Source organism: Lacerta agilis, chromosome 14 (assembly GCF_009819535.1).
Source record: "Lacerta agilis isolate rLacAgi1 chromosome 14, rLacAgi1.pri, whole genome shotgun sequence".
Lineage (NCBI taxonomy): Eukaryota > Metazoa > Chordata > Lepidosauria > Squamata > Lacertidae > Lacerta > Lacerta agilis.
This window is the reverse complement of record NC_046325.1, coordinates 13,581,202-13,598,411: the sequence shown is the minus strand read 5'-3', so window position 1 is coordinate 13,598,411 and position 17,210 is coordinate 13,581,202. Positions and strand designations below refer to the sequence as shown.

The following is a 17,210-nucleotide window of genomic DNA, read 5'->3' as shown; positions in this document are numbered from 1 at the left end:
CCAGTGATTTTGCTGCTGCAAAAACACACACCACAGTCTGTTTCTGACTCTCTCATATGGAAATAAGCCCTGCTGGACCAGGCCAAAGGCCCATCTAGTCCAGCATCCTGTTCTCACTGTGACCAACCAAGGGAACAAAAAGGAACCAAGCCTGACAGTGCTTTCCACATTTGTATTCCCCAGCAGCAGGTATTCGGAGGCATACTGGCCTCCGGCAGTAGAGCTAGAATTGTTAAAAAGGGGTCAGGGGTCCCTTTACCTTTTTATGACAACATTTAAAACTTCCCTATACAGAATTTAGGGACATTTGGGGAAAATACAACACTCCCCACCCCCAAATAACAAACTTAACTTAGCCCAAGTTAAAATACTTTACCAACACTCTTTGTCCCCCAGAAGAGATGTTGCTCAAGGCACCTGTCAGGAAAGTGCAAACTTTTCTTTAAAAAAATAACAATTTTTATTAAAGATAGTTTAGTTTACACAAGTGCGTGCATTGTCTCTTTTTTTCAGGTCGTCAAGTCTTTTCTGTAGATCAGTAACATTCCATGTGCGATATTAGTCCTGTATATAGCATAACATTAGGGGAGAGAGGGGTGGGGTGGGGTGGTAAAACCAGGAAAGTGCAAACTGAAAAGATGAATGAAAAGGGACAGAGAAACAAATATAAAATAGTCTCCTGAGAAAGGTTCATGCCAACCTTGATTTTATATTTGACTGGCATTTTATCCAATCTTAACTGCTCAGTTTGGTTGGCAACTGTATCCATTTCTTATGCATCCATTACTTTAGAAGTAATGTTTTCTTTAAAAAATGGAAAGCTTATACATACCTAGACAGGAACACTAAATAGATCATTGTTTAATTCTAATTTCAAATCTTCTTTAAGGAACTTCCCCCATTCTCTCGACTGCGTTCAATACTAATATACTTTCTTATGTTGTTTTAATGTGTTTGCTGTGTTTTTTGTTTTTTGTCAATTGTTTTTGGTTATTTGTTTGATGTATTTGTTGTTTATTGTAGAAAATAATAAATTTTTTATAAAAAAAATAATAATGGAAAGCTTTCCACATAGGGAGTAAAAAAGATAGCAGCAGAAAATTGTGTGCTTTGGATTCTTTCTCCCTGACTTCAATGGGCTCTTTTAAAAAAGAGCAATCGGTGCATAAGCCACCATTTTCTAAATATTCAGAAATAGGCAGATCTTTCCAAGCTCAGAGCCTTAGCTTTTCCAGACAGTAGAGGAATAAGTCATGCATGAATTCTATTTTTTCCAGCACCGTGTTGACCAGGCTCTCCACAAACTCCTGTGCATCATTCATCTGACTCAGGCATAAACACTCGCCCTTTGTGAGAAGACCGTCCTCTTCTGCTATATTCAGGAATGCCTCTCGGTCTCTTTGAAGAGCAAAATCTTCCCTTAACTTCGCTTTAGACTTCTTTATACGATCAGCAGGCTTTTCACCAGGAGGCAGAGATTCCAAACAAATGGAGCTGAGAATCAAGAGGAAGCAACATTACAACACACACACAATCTGTTTCCAGGGCCTCCCACCTGTCAATCACCTGAAATCACAGTAAGATCATCTTACTGCCCTTTCAGCAGCCTCTATCAATCAAACCACACAGGCAAAGACACAGAGGTGTTGCTTTTGGCAGGTGGCTGCATCTTGACCTGCCCCACACCTGATGTCAAGCACAACGTTACAGGCGAGGGGGGAGCACGTAGGGCAAATGGGTTTGGCTTGGCCAAAATGACCTCATGGGCCAAATAGAGAGGCCTAATTAGGTCCCCAACTGCTGCCATAAATCTAATAATAATCTAAACAGCGATAAAATCCAAGGATCCATAGTACAAAATCTCCAACCACCCATTAAAAGCCAATAAAAAATGGGAGGTCTTCAATCCCTCTTAAACACTTCAAGGAACGAGGCCTGTGTGGGATGTAATCCATTGGAGCACTCAAATACAACATTCCTTGTTTCCCTAGAGTGGACACAGACGGGGGGGATGTTACACCAGGCAGTATAACTACCTGTTACACCAGGTAGGTGGGGGGGTGACCCTTGCAGACCCCACAAAAGGTCCAGTCATGCAGCCATCTTTCTCTCTTTTGATTCTCTTGGACTGCACTGCTGGCTCTCAGCCAGCAGCACATGGGATCAATCCCCATATGGGATGAATCCACACCTTTCTCTGTAACTGTAACTACAAGCTAAAGCCTGTCTTCAGGGATCATGCTGTGAACTGAATGTAAGTAAACTTCTTGTTACTTTTAAGGAAATACTGTTGTGTCTTTATTCTTTTGAGAGGGATCAAAAGGGGACTTACCAGGAATAAATCCAATCTGGGCATGCCAGACTGGATTGCTTAACTAAAGAGATTCAAATGACTCTGCAAACTAGCTTCCTGCTGTATTGAGGGGAATGTGCTCTGCTACATGACTCACTGGCGTGAGTGAGGAAGGATAACATTTAATCAATATATCCTCTCCTACTATCTACAACATTCCCACAGCCTGCTACACAGCCCTTTTCTCTCTCTCACTCTTTCCTCCTTATGCTGCTGGTGGGGAGACCAGATTACTCCTGCTAGCTTAGAGATGGCAACAGGTCACCTCCTACCCACCCTAAACCTCATTTCTGTCCGGTAAATCCTCTCCACCCTCTTCCAACTATCAAGTGTCTACAGCCACCCCAACTGCCTTTAAATGTTCCTTTCAACTCCCCCCCCCCACTGCCCCGGCCTGGCCCACTTACTGTGGCATCTCATACTCTCCTCTCCACTTCAGGTGTGTGCCCCAGACACAGTTCCTTACAACATCATTCCAACCCATCCCAAATGTTTAACTCAGCTTCTGAAAACCATCCAGTAGCCCCACATTTACCATAACAACACCAATGCATTCCACATGAGGCCTCAACCATCCATCTCAACAACACCACTTCCTTGCTGAGGATAACAGCCCTGTCCCAATCAAACAAGTCTTTGCCCGAAACTGACCTGTATTTCAGTCCCCCACATCCTTACTACTGTCTGCCCCTGGGACACAGCCACGGCAAATGAGAGAGAGAACAGAAGAAGAAGGTGGACGTCCAGTCCTGGTGTAAACATGGTCCTTAGCGGGGTCCTCCAGCAAAAACTGCACGATACTGGGCAATGCCTCAGCTCATCACTTGAGCACAGAAATTACCCTTTGGTAGCTGTTCTTGAAGAAGCGCCTCTCTCTGAATCCTCTTTTGTCTCCACGGTACAGGGCATGGCACAGTCCACTTCTGACCAAGGCCGCTTTATTCTACTCTGATGTCTGGCCTGGTCCTCAGCAACTCTTAAAGGGAGGGCTTTTGCTAGAAAACAAACACAGAGAAAGAGCTTTATTTAATCAACCCAATGGCATATCTGCCGTGGGGAAAATGGCCAATTACATGCTCACCAGCAACAGCTGTTTATGAGGAGAGTGGCTTCCCCGCTCTCTGAACCAACAGCAAAAGCCATGGTGGTTGTTAAGAGATTGATTCAAAATGCTGGTTATTAGTTGGGACCTAATAGCGAGGTCCCGACTAAAGAAGAAGAATGGCAACTTAAACTGATGGAATATGCGCAGCTTGCGGACCTAACATACAGAATAAGAGAACAAGAAGAACATACGTTTAAAGAAGATTGGAAAATCTTTACTGGATATATGGGGTGCACTTGAAAACACTGGCAGCATTAAGATAAATTCAACAGTGTAAATAAGTTTTGATGGATGGAATAGTGGAATACTGAATGGTCTGGTTTATATAAAATATGCAGGGATTTATGTTATGCAAAATTTACCATGGAAAGAGAAGAAGGGAAAGTTTTTGATATTTTAAGGTTGCTTAAATGAATATTCTAAATTGTAAAACAGAAAATCTAATAAAAATAACATATATGATTAAAAAAATTTATATATAGACACACACACACAGAGAGAGAGAGAGAGAGAGAGAGAGAGTATATATATACGTAGTTGGTTATTACTCCCTAGCTCAACTCATTTGGCTCCTTCACTGTTGACATCTAGTTAACATCGTCCTGCTCAAATGTGCTTTTGGTACACAGAACTGAGATTGGTATTATTATTATTATTATTATTATTATTATTATTATTATTACTGAACCAAGGAGCTCAAGGTGTGTTTCTCCTCCTCCCCATTTTATCCTCAAAACAACCCTATGAAGTAGGTTAGGCTGTGACTGGCCCAAGCTCACCCTGTGAGCTTCATGGCTAAGTAGGGATTTGAACCCAGGTCTCCTAGGTCCGCGTCTAACACTCTAACTATTATACCACAACGGTCTGTTGTCCCTATTTATCCTGAGCTTCTTTTGTTGCCTTATTTTCTGCTGCAGTAATCTTTTTTTAAAAAATTGTTCCATTAAAAAAAAAATATTGCCAGGCACCTCTGGCCTACACTTTGAGGAACAGAAAGGCGTGATAAATTTATTGGTACATTACTGCTACCTAGTGGATGGTTGAGAATGCAAAACTGATATATAACATGGTTTTACTACCTTTTGCCAAACGATCCTGGACCTCACAGACAGCAGTCTCAATGTGCGGCATGTAGCAGGAATAGATTTCCTCCATCTCTTGGCTGCAGACTGAGCAAAGTTGAAAAGTAAATAAAAAAGAACGACACACTTTTCCTGCACAGCTCTGACAGGGTTTTCTATGCATTCAAAATGGCACTAGGGTCAGTCCCAAAGCACTTAAAAATTCACTCGCGGAGTCACGTTTGTGTGCTTTGACTTCTGACATTAAGTCAGGGTCACCAGGGCTCAGCCCCAAAATCTGTTTTCAGTGCCTGGGTTTATCTAATGAACAAGAGGACCTTTGAAAACGTGTCATCTGCCGCAACACTTTCCCCTCCAGAAGTGCATTTCCTTTGTCTCACAACTTCTAGGGTTAAAGAAGGGCTTCTGAATCAGAAGACTCAACTTTTGAAGAGGCTTGAGGTCTAGCACCTTTAAAATAGTAAGGGGCAGAGGAGAGGAGAGGTGACGTTTACCCTTGAAGGATGGTCTCTGGGCCTTGTCTTTCTGCCAGCACCTTTTCATTAGGCTGATCAGATTTTCCAGTTTCTCCACCTCGTGTATCTTCCCCTCCAGCTCCCCGGTGTTTGGCCGTTGATTCTCTTGGATTTGCATTCTGAAGATGGAGTTGTCTCTCTGAGGGTTGGCTGAGCAGGGATGGATACATATAGAGGCATTCGGCAGAACGTTTCCAAGACATATCGCTTGACGCAGTCGTAAGCAGGGGTGGGGAAACCTTTGCCACACCAGGCCTCCCTATTTGGCCCACCGCCCTATAGGTGATGCAGCAAAGGGGGGTTGCAGCCACCAACTGGCTAATTGCCGGAGCCTGCCTGTTGCCATGCACAGTGCTTTGAATGCTCCAACCATCAGCTGATCACATGGGCAAAAATGGGCCACCAGAACACAGGTGATTGACAGGCCAGCAGCCCCACCCACTTGTTTCACTTGGGCCATGGGGGTGGGGGTAAGAGATGAGAATCCAGCACACCAGCCAGATCCAGTTCCCCTCCCCTGGCCTCAAGGCAGCTTTAATTGCACAAGCCACCTTTTCCCAGTATGTGCTTGACTCCCTGCCACAAGATGCTGTAGACGCCGTCGTAAGGGTGCCCATTTTGCTCTTGTGTTGGCTTCCCAGGGCACAACTGCATTGAATATATATTCTCTGTAATAATTCAGACAGGCAGAAATAAGCCATAGGCAGAAAGAGCACAACTCACATGGATAAGGTTCCTTGCCGGTTAGCACTGAGAACATGAGGATCCCATAGCTGGAAAGAAAAAAGCAAGTCGATTAAAAGCCCCTCCCAACTTCAACTGAGATCCTTCCTCTTCCTGTGGGACAGCAATATCTCCTGGACTTCTACATTATCCTGTACTATAGGTTAGTCAGCAGAAGGAAGGCGGCAAGAGAGAGGTTCAGCAATGGCAGACTCACTGCCTTCATTCACACACACAAGAAGCAGCCTTAGCAATCTGGTGCCCTCCAGATGTTTTGGAGTACAAATGCTGCAAGCTCCAGCTGGGGCTGATGGGAACTGTAGTCCCAACGGCATCAGGTTGTGCAAGAGTATCCGACCCACAATGTGCTCCTAAGAAAGGGAAGTAAGGAGAGCCAATGGCCCATCTAGTTGAGCATCTGGTTCCCACAGTGCCCGACCAGATGCCTATAGGAAAACCAAACGCAGGGCCCAAGCACAAGACTGCTCTCTTCTCCTGCAGTTTCCAGCAACCGGCATTCAGAAGCGCTACTGCCTCGGGCTGCTCCCGCGAGGAACTGAGCTGCGTGTCATGCTAACCTTTTCCTAATTCTATAGTGCTCGTGTAATTGCGCCAACCCCCTTGTGCCCCACAGCAGACGCTTCTGTCCACCTGTAGATATCCGTGGCTGGGTCTGGCTTATAGGAATCGGCAAAGGCTTCGGGGGGCATGTATTCGAGGGTCCCGCCAGATACTTCTGCGCTTTCAGAGGGGAGAGGGGAGCGCTGAGCCGTCCCAAACTTGGACAAGCCAAAATCGGCCACCTGAATGGGGGAGACAAGGCAAAACAGTTAAGAGAACTCCCAACTGGGACAACCTAGGAAGCTGCCTCCTGCCAAGTCAGACTATTGGCCCACCTGGCTCAGTCATGTTCACACTGACTGACAGGCAGCAGGAGCTCTCCAGAACTTCAGAAAGGGGACATTCCCAATCCTACCTGGAGATGCTGGCGACTGAACTGCAGGTGCTCTGCCTCTGAGCCACAGCTCCTTCCCAAGGTATTGAGTTACCTGTGCTTTGTCCTCTTTAGGATCACTAACCACGCTGATGCTCCACAAGCAACTGGGTTTTGCACCACTGCTCTGCACAGCAGGCAGACTCTCATCCCTGGGGGGGAAGGCAGCTTTCTTCGAGTGCAGCATCCCCTCTTCTGGTCTCCAAGCAGAAGACACTCGTAAAGAAACTTTATATTACAGAATTGAAAAGTATCAGAAGACTAATAGTAGGGTGGGAGATTGGCTGATGCTATGACTGACCCTGCAGTGGCACAGTTTTTAATGGGACTTATATTTGTTATGCCAGAAACATTCAAATGAGTGTTTAATTCTTCCAATGTATGAGGGCTACGTTACAATGGCGAAGAATCTTGCCATTTTTTTGCTGAATATTGCAAGCTTCCAACAATTGTAAGGAATTTGCATCCCTTGTACGATGGATGTGGTCATTTGCAACAGCACCATGGACGTGCAAACTGCAAGAGCACATGGTCTGGTGTGGACTTGCTTCAGGAGGAGTTAGCAGGAAGCTCGAGAGGCCTGCCTACACCCAAGAACAGATTTCAGAATCTCAGCAACTTACAAATGCTCCATGACATGGTTGCCTGGAGTCACTCAGCCAAAAGAGAAAAACTTTCCCAGAAGCAGAAAGTTACAGGTAGGTAGCCGTGTTGGTCTGCCATAGTCAAAACAAAATAAAATAAAAAATTCCTTCCAGTAGCACCTTAGAGACCAACTAAGTTTGTTCTTGGTATGAGCTTTCGTGTGCATGCACACTTCTTCAGATACACTGAAACGGAAGTCAACAGACCCTTAAATATAGTGAGGGAGTGGGGACGGGTATTACTCAGAAGGGTGGTGGGAATGGCTGATCAGCTGATAGGTGTGGCTGCAATTGGTCTAGCAGGGAAAGGCAAGGGGTGAGATGGCTAAAGATAGTTTTGTCATGTATAATGAGATAAGAATCCAATGTCTTTGTTCAGACCAGGTTTCTCCATGGTTTTAAGTTTGACTATATTTAAGGGTCTGGTGACTTCCGTTTCAGTGTATCTGAAGAAGTGTGCATGCACACGAAAGCTCATACCAAGAACAAACTTAGTTGGTCTCTAAGGTGCTACTGGAAGGAATTTTTTTATTTTATTTTGTTTTGGCCAGAAGCAGAAAGGGAGCACTGACCTTGACTGGTCTCAACTAGAGAGAGAGAGAGAGAGAGAGAGTATGGCTCACTTTCACATTCAGAGCTTCATCCAGCAGGATGTTGCTGGGCTTGAGATCCAGGTGGAACCGCGGAGGATGGAGGCAGTGCAGGAAGTCTATCCCCAGGGCTACCTGGTAGAGGATGCGGATTCGCAGGGGCCAGGGCAAGGCACTGGACAGCAAGCCAGACAAGTTGCCGTTCTCCACATACTCCATCACCAGGCCCACTTCATTTCCCTTCTCGTAGAGACCATAAAGACGAGGGATGGGGGCAAAAGATGCCTCATCCATGAAGCGGGCTTCATTCAGGGCTTGCTGTCGGATGCAGGACACATTTGTGCTGGGTGCATTGGTGCTGGAGGGTGAAAAAGAGTCCATGGTGAGAGTCGAAGGGAAAGTTACAAAATACTGTTGAGACAGGGACTGATTGAATGATGACCTCAAGATGGGGTTGCCTGCTCAGAAGGTCTCAAGAGCTCCTGAGTAGGTTGGGAGGAGATATGGAAAGCTGTCTCACATCAAGTCAGATCAATGGTCCACCTAACTCAGTACAATTGAGACAAGCCTTCACCAACCCATTTCCCACCAGATTTGTTGGACTATAACTCTTATCAGCCGCAGCCAACATCTGGAGGGAACAAGTTTTTGTGAAGGCCAGTCTACACTGACTAGCAGTGGCTCTTCCAAGGTCTCAGGTAGGGCTCTCTCCTGGCCTGACCTAGAGAGGCAGCTCTTCCCCCATGAACTCCATGAGTAAAAAGCATTAGCTACTAAACTCTGAACATGGAACAAGAGAGTCTAAATTGGCCTGCCCTTGGGGTTTCCTATGAAGGATCCAGGAAACAACCTGGCACCATCCAAAGAAGTCACAACATACATTCCCAAGCCCTTAAAATTGCTGAGGGCAGGGGGCCTGGGATTTGGGACCTTGTGGGTGCAAGGCCGAGGCTCTGCCATATCTGTATAGCCAATTCCACCCGCAACCACACACCCAACCACCAGCTTTACCGGTGGAACATCTTCAACGCCACAGTCCCCTTTTCTTTGTGCTGAGCTCGGAAGACGGTACCAAAGCCCCCTCTGCCGACGTGTTGCAAGTTCTCCAAGCAGTTCTGGGGGATCCACTCGTGGAACAGCTCCAGACCAGGCGTCCTTTTCGAAGGAGCATGTGCCCCTAGCGAGGTCTCTCCATTCTGACTTGTGCACAAAGCAGATCTTAAGGAGGGAGGAGGAGAGGAGAGAAGACCATTTACATATGTTAAGATATAGCAGGGATCAGCAACCTTTTTCAGCTGTGGGCAGTCCACTGTCCCTCAGACCATGCGGTGGGCCGGACTATATTTTGAAGGGGGGGAAAATGAACGAATTCCTATGCCCCACAAATAACCCAGCGATGCATTTTAAATAAAATGACACATTCTACTCATGTAAAAACACCAGGCAGGCCCCACAAATAACCCAGAGATGCATTTTAAAGAAAAGGACACATTCTACTCATGTAAAAACACGCTGATTCCTGGACCATTCGTGGTCCGAATTGAGAAGGCGATTGGGCCAAATCCGGCCCATGGGCCTTAGGTAGCCTACCCGTGAGATATAGTATGAAAACAAGTGTGTGATGTGCCGGATAGACTAGTGAGTTGGAGCAGGGGAAACCTGAGTTCAAATCCCTCCTCAATTTGGCAACTTGACAAGCCAAAGAGGTGTACCATCTTGTTGCCTATAGTAGCCAACCAAATGCCACCAGGAAGCTCTAGCAGCGCACAAAGAAGATGCACTTTCACAGCATTGTTCCTTGGTATTTGGCGATATGCTGTCACCACACGGCTAAACCATCATGGCTAGCAACTTGTTGCAAATGAATGAGCCTAATCCCATTGGATGGCCATCATCATAATGTTCAGATAAGCTAATGGCCTTTGCCACATTCTGTGACAGTGAGCTCCACAAATCAGTTATCTGAAGATGTCCTTTTATCTCCTGAATCTACCAACACTCACATTTCCCTGAGTTGTTGTAACGGATCTGCCCTTAGGCAGGGTATGGTCAGGAGCCCCAGCGTGTTAGGAGTTAACATACACTCTATGTGACTGGCAGCTCACTCGCAGGAGGCGGGACTTTTCGCCCTTTAAAAGGAGGGAGCGGCAGTTGGTCAGGAGGGAGAAAGAGGGAGGGAGTGGTGACTGAGGGAGAGAGGGTTAGAGACCAGGATAGTGGTGGGTAGGTTAGGCTAGGTCGAGGGTTTAGTATGTTATACTGAATAGAAAACCTTTTATGCCGTTATGAAACTACGTTTAAACATTTGATTCTCTGAAACCATTATGCTCTAAAAAGAAAATAAAGACTAGTTTTGTTGCTATAAGTCAGGCGTCGTCAATTTTTGGGTCCAGCGGGTTATAAACTGCTCATGAAGAGGTGAACCCAGGGAAGAGTCCAAACTGTCCTGCGGGGTGTTAGTTTGTGTCTTAGGGGTTTCACTCAGAAGGGGCTAGCGGGCTGAAACATTGTGAATGCCACTGAGTTGCTAAAAGGGTTTAGCAGACTGATACAGTGAGGGATCTAGACTAGAGAGAGACCCTGGGGCTGTAGGCAATAAGGTGTTTAACCCCTGAAGCCCAGGGCAAGGATTATAAACGGCCGCGGCAGCTGGACAAAGAAACTCCAGTTACTAAGATACATCTATTTTATAACTACAAGGGAGTTAACTTCATTGACGGACCTCCGAGGGACAGGTGGGGTGGCTAATTAGTCTGACCCAGAACACCTGAGCAAATAAAAATAAAAATAAATAAACTTAGTAACAAGGGAGGGGAGTGTGAAAGGGAGGTTTGTTGCAGTTGCCCCTTCAAATCCCACCTGAAAAATCTACCTTTCCCACAAAGATTATGGCAGTCGGCATACCCTGCTGTAAATAACCCTAAGAATGTTTAAATGAAATCGATGCACATTCTTATTCCGTACTCTCCCATCCCAGCTATGCCACATGTATCAAATTATAGATTGCAAGCCCCTCTTGGCCTCCATAAATTATCATGCGTACCGAGGGTGCTATACAAGCCCAAATTAAGAACCACATTTTGTCTCTCCACTTTCTCCACCATGCAAAAGCACCAGGAGAGAGAACGGCAGACGCCTAAGCTAAAGCTCTGTTGTAGGCATAGTCTTCAACAAGTTGTGATGATTGGCAACACTTTAACTCATTGCTTAAGCACAGAGATCACCTTTCGGTGGCTCCTCCTGATGAAACTTCTCTCCCCAGATCCTCCCCTTCAGTTACAGATACATCTCCTGCTAGTGCGTGGGAGAACTCATTTCTTACATTCTGGAAATTTGCAGCTGCCTCTGGAAATCTCATGATTACAGGAGACCCTGCTGAGAGAAATTGAGAGAGCGCAGAAATAAACCAGACTTACAGTGCCATCTTAACCGGTCTACTCATAAGTAGGTCCCACTGAATTCAATGGGCCTCCCACTAAAGTTAGAGGAGTTAGGATTGCAGCCTTACTTGAATGATGGCCTATCTCTCCATACATCATGTGTGTGCTAGAGTAAGCTGGTTAATATGTTTCGGATATATGCTTAGTACACTCAAGTCTCCCTATGTGCTTTTGACTAAGCACATGTTGTAAACTTTTATGCTGTAGTGTAGACTTTTATAGACTTGAGTCTGTAGGGCTGTGAAGTTGATGAGGTTTCACCTCTTCATTGCTTTACACAGCCCCCAAAATATGTACAGCTAGGAGCACTCGGGTGGTGCTGTGGTCTAAACCACAGAGCCTAGGGCTTGCTGATCAGAAGGTCGGTGGTTTGAATCCCTGCAACGGGGTGAGCTCCTGTTGCTTGGTCCCTGCTCCTGCCCACCTAGCAGTTCGAAAGCACGTAAAAGTGAAAGTAGATAAATAGGTACCGCTCTGGCGGGAATGTAAACGGCGTTTCCGTGCGCTGCTCTGGTTCACCTGAAGCGGCTTAGTCATGCTGGCCACACGACCCGGAAGCTGTACACCGGCTCCCTCGGCCAGTAACGCGAGATGAGCGCGACAACCCCAGAGTCGGACACGACTGGACTTAATGGTCAGGGGTCCCTTTACCTTTTTTAGGAGCACAACTGAGCACTGCCCACTCTCTATCCCCAAAATACACTTCTTCTTTTTTAAGTTTTGCTTTTCATTTTCATACATTGGGTCTGCAATGAACACTTCTGACAAAGGCATGCACTGAATAACCGGCTATTTAAAAGTAGAACTGTGTCTTACCAGTTATAGCCAAAGGGTTTAACTCGTCAATGTCTTCAACTTCTTCATTCTCTTGTCCGTTCTCAATCATTCTCTTTCTGATGCGTTTTCTGCCGCCAACCATTTCGGTTGAAGTGGATACACACTTGAAATCTCCCGCCCCAAGAGCATCAAACGATACAGAGAGCGCGAGAGAGAATGAAATAAGACCCCCTTGTCTCAAATAGCGAAGGGAAGTAAAATCCCTCCCAAAGGAAGGAAATCTACAGGAGGCGACAAAGGACCCACTTCCATCTCCGTTTCTGTTTCCACACTGCCATTGTCCATGACCACAGCAGCCATCAAGGTGGCCTGGGGAAACAACAAAAATCATAATGAAAATGCTCTCCATAGATGTCAATAACCTGGGCCTTAAAAAAAAAAATCCTTCCTAAATTAGGATTTATTTTCTACACTGGTACTATGAAACAGAATCAAGGGGGAGGTGAGGGCAAAACAAATATGGAAGTATGGAATCAGAGGCTGTTGGTGTAAGAGCTCTTCTCCCTCCACTGTCTATTGTAATAAATCTGTCAGGAATGCTTTGATGGTGTTTCCTGCTTGGCAGGGGGTTGGACTGGATGGCCCTTGTGGTCTCTTCCAACTCTATGATTCTATGATTCTAAAGAGTTCTGATGCACCTGGCCCAGGTAAAATACAAAAACGCCTCCTTTCTCCGAAACTCTGAAAGATCCTATTTCAAGGTGAGATGCTCTGGACTACCAAGAACAGTTTCCCTTCACCTCTCAGACTCCCCTCACCCAGCTCAATGTGCACCCGGGACTCCTCTCTCCTTACCGCCGTTCTCTGTGATTTGCAGGAGATTCCTCTCCAGATCTCTTCGGTTGACGGATTTCAACAACATGAGGACCACCTCCACAGCGTAATGCTCGTTGTAGTAGCCAAGCAGCAGGTGGGTCAGGTCAATGGGATCTGCCTTCTCCAATCGCCCTCTGGGGATGTTGCTGTAGCCCTCCTTGACTGAGAGCGAGTTGAGACGCCACCTGAATTCCTTCAAACTGTATTCTGCCAAGTTCTCCAGGGTGTCCAAAAGGCGGCTGCGGATGGTCTTTGCCACTGTACTCCTTCTGCAAGAAAATGGCAAAGCAGAAAAAAATGTCAAAGTTAGGCAGGATGGGGAACAGCCTCAGTCTGCTGCAAAACCAACAACTGTGTGTGATGCTGGCTGGAGGGAAAGGACACGAGGTCTGCATGAAACCTACACTTTCTCAAGCTTTCTGTCCCCAGGGATATGCCAACAACAAAATAGTGGCAGACTGAGGCAGAATTCACTGTAATCAGCTGGCAGTTACTGGCATTATATCTATTCCAGCTTCGAAAATGACTAAATTATTTGCTGCTGCATTTTCCTTGCGGCTCAGTTTCCACCAGACTAAGTGCAGGTATCTGCTCTGGAAGTATTGTGACAGCGTCCCCATTTTAGGCAGAATTTGCAGATCCTGGGGGTTATTATAGCCAACGCTAGTCTCAATGGGTCAAAACAGGTCCATAGAAACTGATGGATATAATTAGTTTAGGTTTGGAAATTACAATAGGTTTACTCTGAGCAGAACTTATTTGAATACAGACCAGTAGTTCTAAGTGAAGAGAGCTCTTCTTTTATATTTTCTTTCCCTTCTCACCTCCACGTGCCTCTCAAAGTACTTTTACCCACCTCCTATAATTTCTTCTCCAATTCTCATTACACATGGCTTCCACCTTATTCTACTTAATACAAAACACCAACGGAGAGGGACGGTGTTGTAGCAGTAGCCGAGGTGTAAGTGTGGCATGGAACAAGGAGCGCAATAAAGTTGTGTGGTTCATGGTAACAGTTCCGTCCATCGCTTAAGTACTGAGAATACCTCCTGGTGTTTGTTCCTGATGAAACCTTTCCTGCCATATCGTCTTTCGCTTCTACCAAATGAGATAACTCTCCATCCAGCACTTCAGTAACCTTGATTTTTAAGTTCTTGCAATTGGCAATGGTCTCTGTCTCTCCAATGGTTGCAGATGATCCTGTTGATAAAAAAAAAAATGAAAGAGGAAAAACTCAAGAGTTTTCCTGTGCAGGTAGATCCTCACAGAAAACAAATTCAGAGCCCACTCAAGATTACTTTTCATCTGCAATCATGTAAAATAAAAAGAGAGTGTAAACCCCCCCCCCCGGCGCCCTATTCGGATAATCACAGCAGGTGGAAATCTTAATCCCCCGGCAATTAAGGTGAAAACCAGTATCATTAGTGCCAATGAGCTGTTTATAAGCACTTTACCTTAGCAGCCATTCCAAAATGTTGCAATGGAATGCTCAAACTGGCGTTCATTCAACATTTATGTTAAACATCTGCATTTAATAAACTAATTTAAAAGGAGAAACCACTTCTTACCATTTATAGCTAAAGTATTTGATTGGTCGACTTCAACATCTACTCTTTCTTGTCCATTTTCAACCATTCTCCTTCTAGTAATGCTTTTGCCACCGACTATCTCAGTTCTAGTAGATGCAAACCTGAAGTCTCTCATCCCACAGCTGTCAAATGAAGTGAAGAGCCACAGAGAGAACAAAGGATCTCTCAAAGAACGAAGTGAAGCAACATCTCTCTCAAAAGGAGGAAATCCACAGCAGGCGACGGAGGACCCTCTTCCACCAATGTTTCTGTTTCCTCCCTGCCATTGCCCCTGACCAAAGCAGCCGTCAAGCCAGTCTGGGGGGGGGGGGAGGGCAGGGGAACATTAGAAGAAAAGATCACACTGAAAAGGGTCTCTGATTAAAAAACCAAACAGCAGCACAGAATTCCCCCTGTAGGAACCGGCGGATTATAATCCATAAGGGAAAAAAAACCCTCGAACAAATCATTAATGAATGAAAATGAAAATGCAGAGATTATAGAACAAAATTAATCTGGTAGGTGAAGTGAAAGAAAGGTTAAGTTCTAAGCAGGTCTGCTGACTTAGGGGTTTTCATCCACATCCACCTGCAGCAAGGAAGAGTGATGCACCTAGGCCAGGTAAAAACCCCAAACTCTCCTGCTTTAGCCACTTTCAAACGAGATGATTTGGACTCACGGAGAGCAGTTTCCCCCACCACCCATGGGCGTACCGAAGGGGGGGAAGGAGGGGGCAGCTGCCCCCCCAGAAGCAAATAATAATAATAATTAAATGGTTATCGGCAGCCTAAAAGGGAAAAAAAGCTCTCCTAAAAAGCTCAACTACCGGTCTTTCTCCCCCTCCCAAAATCTAAATAACAATTGAGCTCTGCCGGCCACTGCATGTGTGTGTTGCGCCAGCTGATTGTTGCAAAGGAGCTTTGGAAACAGTAGGAAACTGAATTTTTCAGCCATTTGGGGCTTTCTGTTTGGGGGGGGGAAGTTTTTCTGTTTTTTGAAGCTGTTTTTGTTTGCTGTTTACATAATATGGTCAGTAATCTAAAAACGAACTGAACCCATAAAAAACGGGGCATTCCTCATCCCCCAGAAAGGTCAACAACTTTGAGCTGAACCCCCCAAAACGGACGTAGATCACTGCTGAAAGTAGATCACAGTCTCTTGGGAGTTGGCCACCCCTGGTATAAGACATGTAACTAGAATAAAAATAAAAATAAAAATCAAGCAAATAATTGTAATAACTACTGTAATAAAGCACTGCTATAGTTATATATAATTTTCCTAAAATGTTGGTTTCATTCGCCTTTCCGTGCTGAAATGTCACAACCTGAACGACCATGGCTTGCCCCCCCCCCCAGTTTTGATCCTGGGTACGCCCCTGCCACCACCACCACCACCACTAAGACCCCCCCCCACGACCCCTCCACCCGCCTCAGTGTGCTTCTGCGACACCACCCCCGCCCCTCTCCTTACCACCACCGCCTTTGACTTGGAGGAGCTTCTCCCGCAGGTCTCTCCGGTTGATGCATGCCAGCAGCTTGAGGGTCACCTCCATAGCGCCATCCTCGGCGTAGTAGCCGAGCAGCAGGTGGCACAGGTCCAAGCGATCCGCCTTCTGCAGCCGCCCCTTGGGGATGCTACTATAGCCCTCCTCGGCCGGGAGCGCGTTCAGATGGAACTTGAACTGCTTCAGATCGTACTCCTTCAAGTCCTCCAAGGCGTCCGCAAGGCGGTCGCGGACGGTCCTCTTCTCCTCCTCCGCCATCGCGCTCTCTTCCTTCCTCGTGGAAAGAAATGGCGAGGAGAAAGGGAAGTCCGACTCCCCTGCAAAACTTCTTCCCCCCCGACGGCTGCGGGGGGAAGAAGGCAGCAGCTTGAAACCCCGTCGTGGGCCAAAGGCAGCGGGTGGGGCGCCGTCTGTTAAAAGGCAAAAGCACCAGAGATCCACTTTCGCTTTCAGATCTCTCCTCCCTCCTCCCTTTATCCCGGAAGGACAAAAGTGAAGCGGGCTGGCAGTGTAAACAGAGGAAGAAATTGGGCCCCGGGCAAGCCGGTGCAGCAAGAAGCGGAGCGCCGGATTTGGGCAGTGAGGGGGCGAGTTCAAGGAAACGGGTTTTCTTTTTGTTGCAGCCTGGAAATCCAAAGCAGGCTTAGCCCCCAGCGCCTAACGCCGGTATAAACCACGGACTACATTGCAGGGTTGTCGTACTTTCCCATGCCCTCCGACATTTCTCTGATGGAAATAGAGACATCCTAAGGAAATGCGGGACATTCCCGGATCAAATCAGGAACTGGGACGGGCTTCTGTAAATCTGGGACTGTCCCTGGAAAACAGGGACACTTGCAGGGTCTGCTTTCTTCTCATTGTCCACCCAGTTGCTGGACACTGGGCTGAGCTGCAGGACTGTCATTGCTAGTTTGTTTCTATATCCATAGGCAGGGAAAAAATTTTAATGGTAAAACAGGAAACATTACTTACATTGACACTTAAAGCACACAACTTCCTCCAAAGAAGCCTGAGAGCTTTCCTTGGTTTGATTTTGGTT

General features: G+C 46.2%; 2 protein-coding genes and 1 long non-coding RNA gene across 3 annotated transcripts; all 3 read right to left on the bottom strand.

Moving 5' to 3' along the window:
• Positions 1–1,273: 1,273 nt before the first annotated feature.
• Positions 1,274–3,315, bottom strand: LOC117059170. The gene is made up of 2 exons (XR_004427896.1): positions 3,195–3,315; positions 1,274–1,494 (listed from the first exon to the last, which is right to left on the bottom strand). It is a non-coding gene; the product is annotated as an uncharacterized LOC117059170 (long non-coding RNA).
• LOC117059169 (receptor-interacting serine/threonine-protein kinase 2-like) lies at positions 3,314–9,272 on the bottom strand. The gene is made up of 7 exons (XM_033170721.1): positions 9,018–9,272; positions 8,040–8,364; positions 6,357–6,581; positions 5,779–5,828; positions 5,035–5,205; positions 4,538–4,627; positions 3,314–3,348 (listed from the first exon to the last, which is right to left on the bottom strand). The coding sequence occupies exons 1-3, from the start codon at positions 9,026–9,028 to the stop codon at positions 6,369–6,371; spliced, it is 549 nt and encodes a 182-aa protein (XP_033026612.1). The 5' UTR covers positions 9,029–9,272; the 3' UTR covers positions 3,314–3,348; positions 4,538–4,627; positions 5,035–5,205; positions 5,779–5,828; positions 6,357–6,368.
• Positions 9,273–12,690: 3,418 nt separating this feature from the next.
• On the bottom strand, positions 12,691–16,578 carry LOC117057515. The gene is made up of 5 exons (XM_033168364.1): positions 16,138–16,578; positions 14,668–14,985; positions 14,146–14,299; positions 13,079–13,365; positions 12,691–12,701 (listed from the first exon to the last, which is right to left on the bottom strand). Exons 1-5 carry the CDS (start codon positions 16,427–16,429, stop codon positions 12,691–12,693), a joined length of 1,062 nt encoding a protein of 353 aa, XP_033024255.1. The 5' UTR covers positions 16,430–16,578.
• Positions 16,579–17,210: the final 632 nt, after the last annotated feature.

Bases quoted from the DNA above. Each gene is read 5' to 3' on its own strand.
- LOC117059169 (XM_033170721.1), bottom strand. The intron at 6,582-8,039 runs GTGAGCCATACT...TCCCCCATTCAG, and splicing joins ATGAAGCTCTGAATGTGAAA to GTGGCCGATTTTGGCTTGTC.
- LOC117057515 (XM_033168364.1), bottom strand. From the start codon at position 16,429: ATGGCGGAGGAGGAGAAGAGGACCGTCCGCGACCGCCTTGCGGACGCC. The intron at 14,986-16,137 runs GTAAGGAGAGGG...CCCCCCCCCCAG, and splicing joins CCAAGTCAAAGGCGGTGGTG to ACTGGCTTGACGGCTGCTTT. The intron at 13,366-14,145 runs GTATTCTCAGTA...TTCTTGCAGAAG, and splicing joins TCAGGAACAAACACCAGGAG to GAGTACAGTGGCAAAGACCA.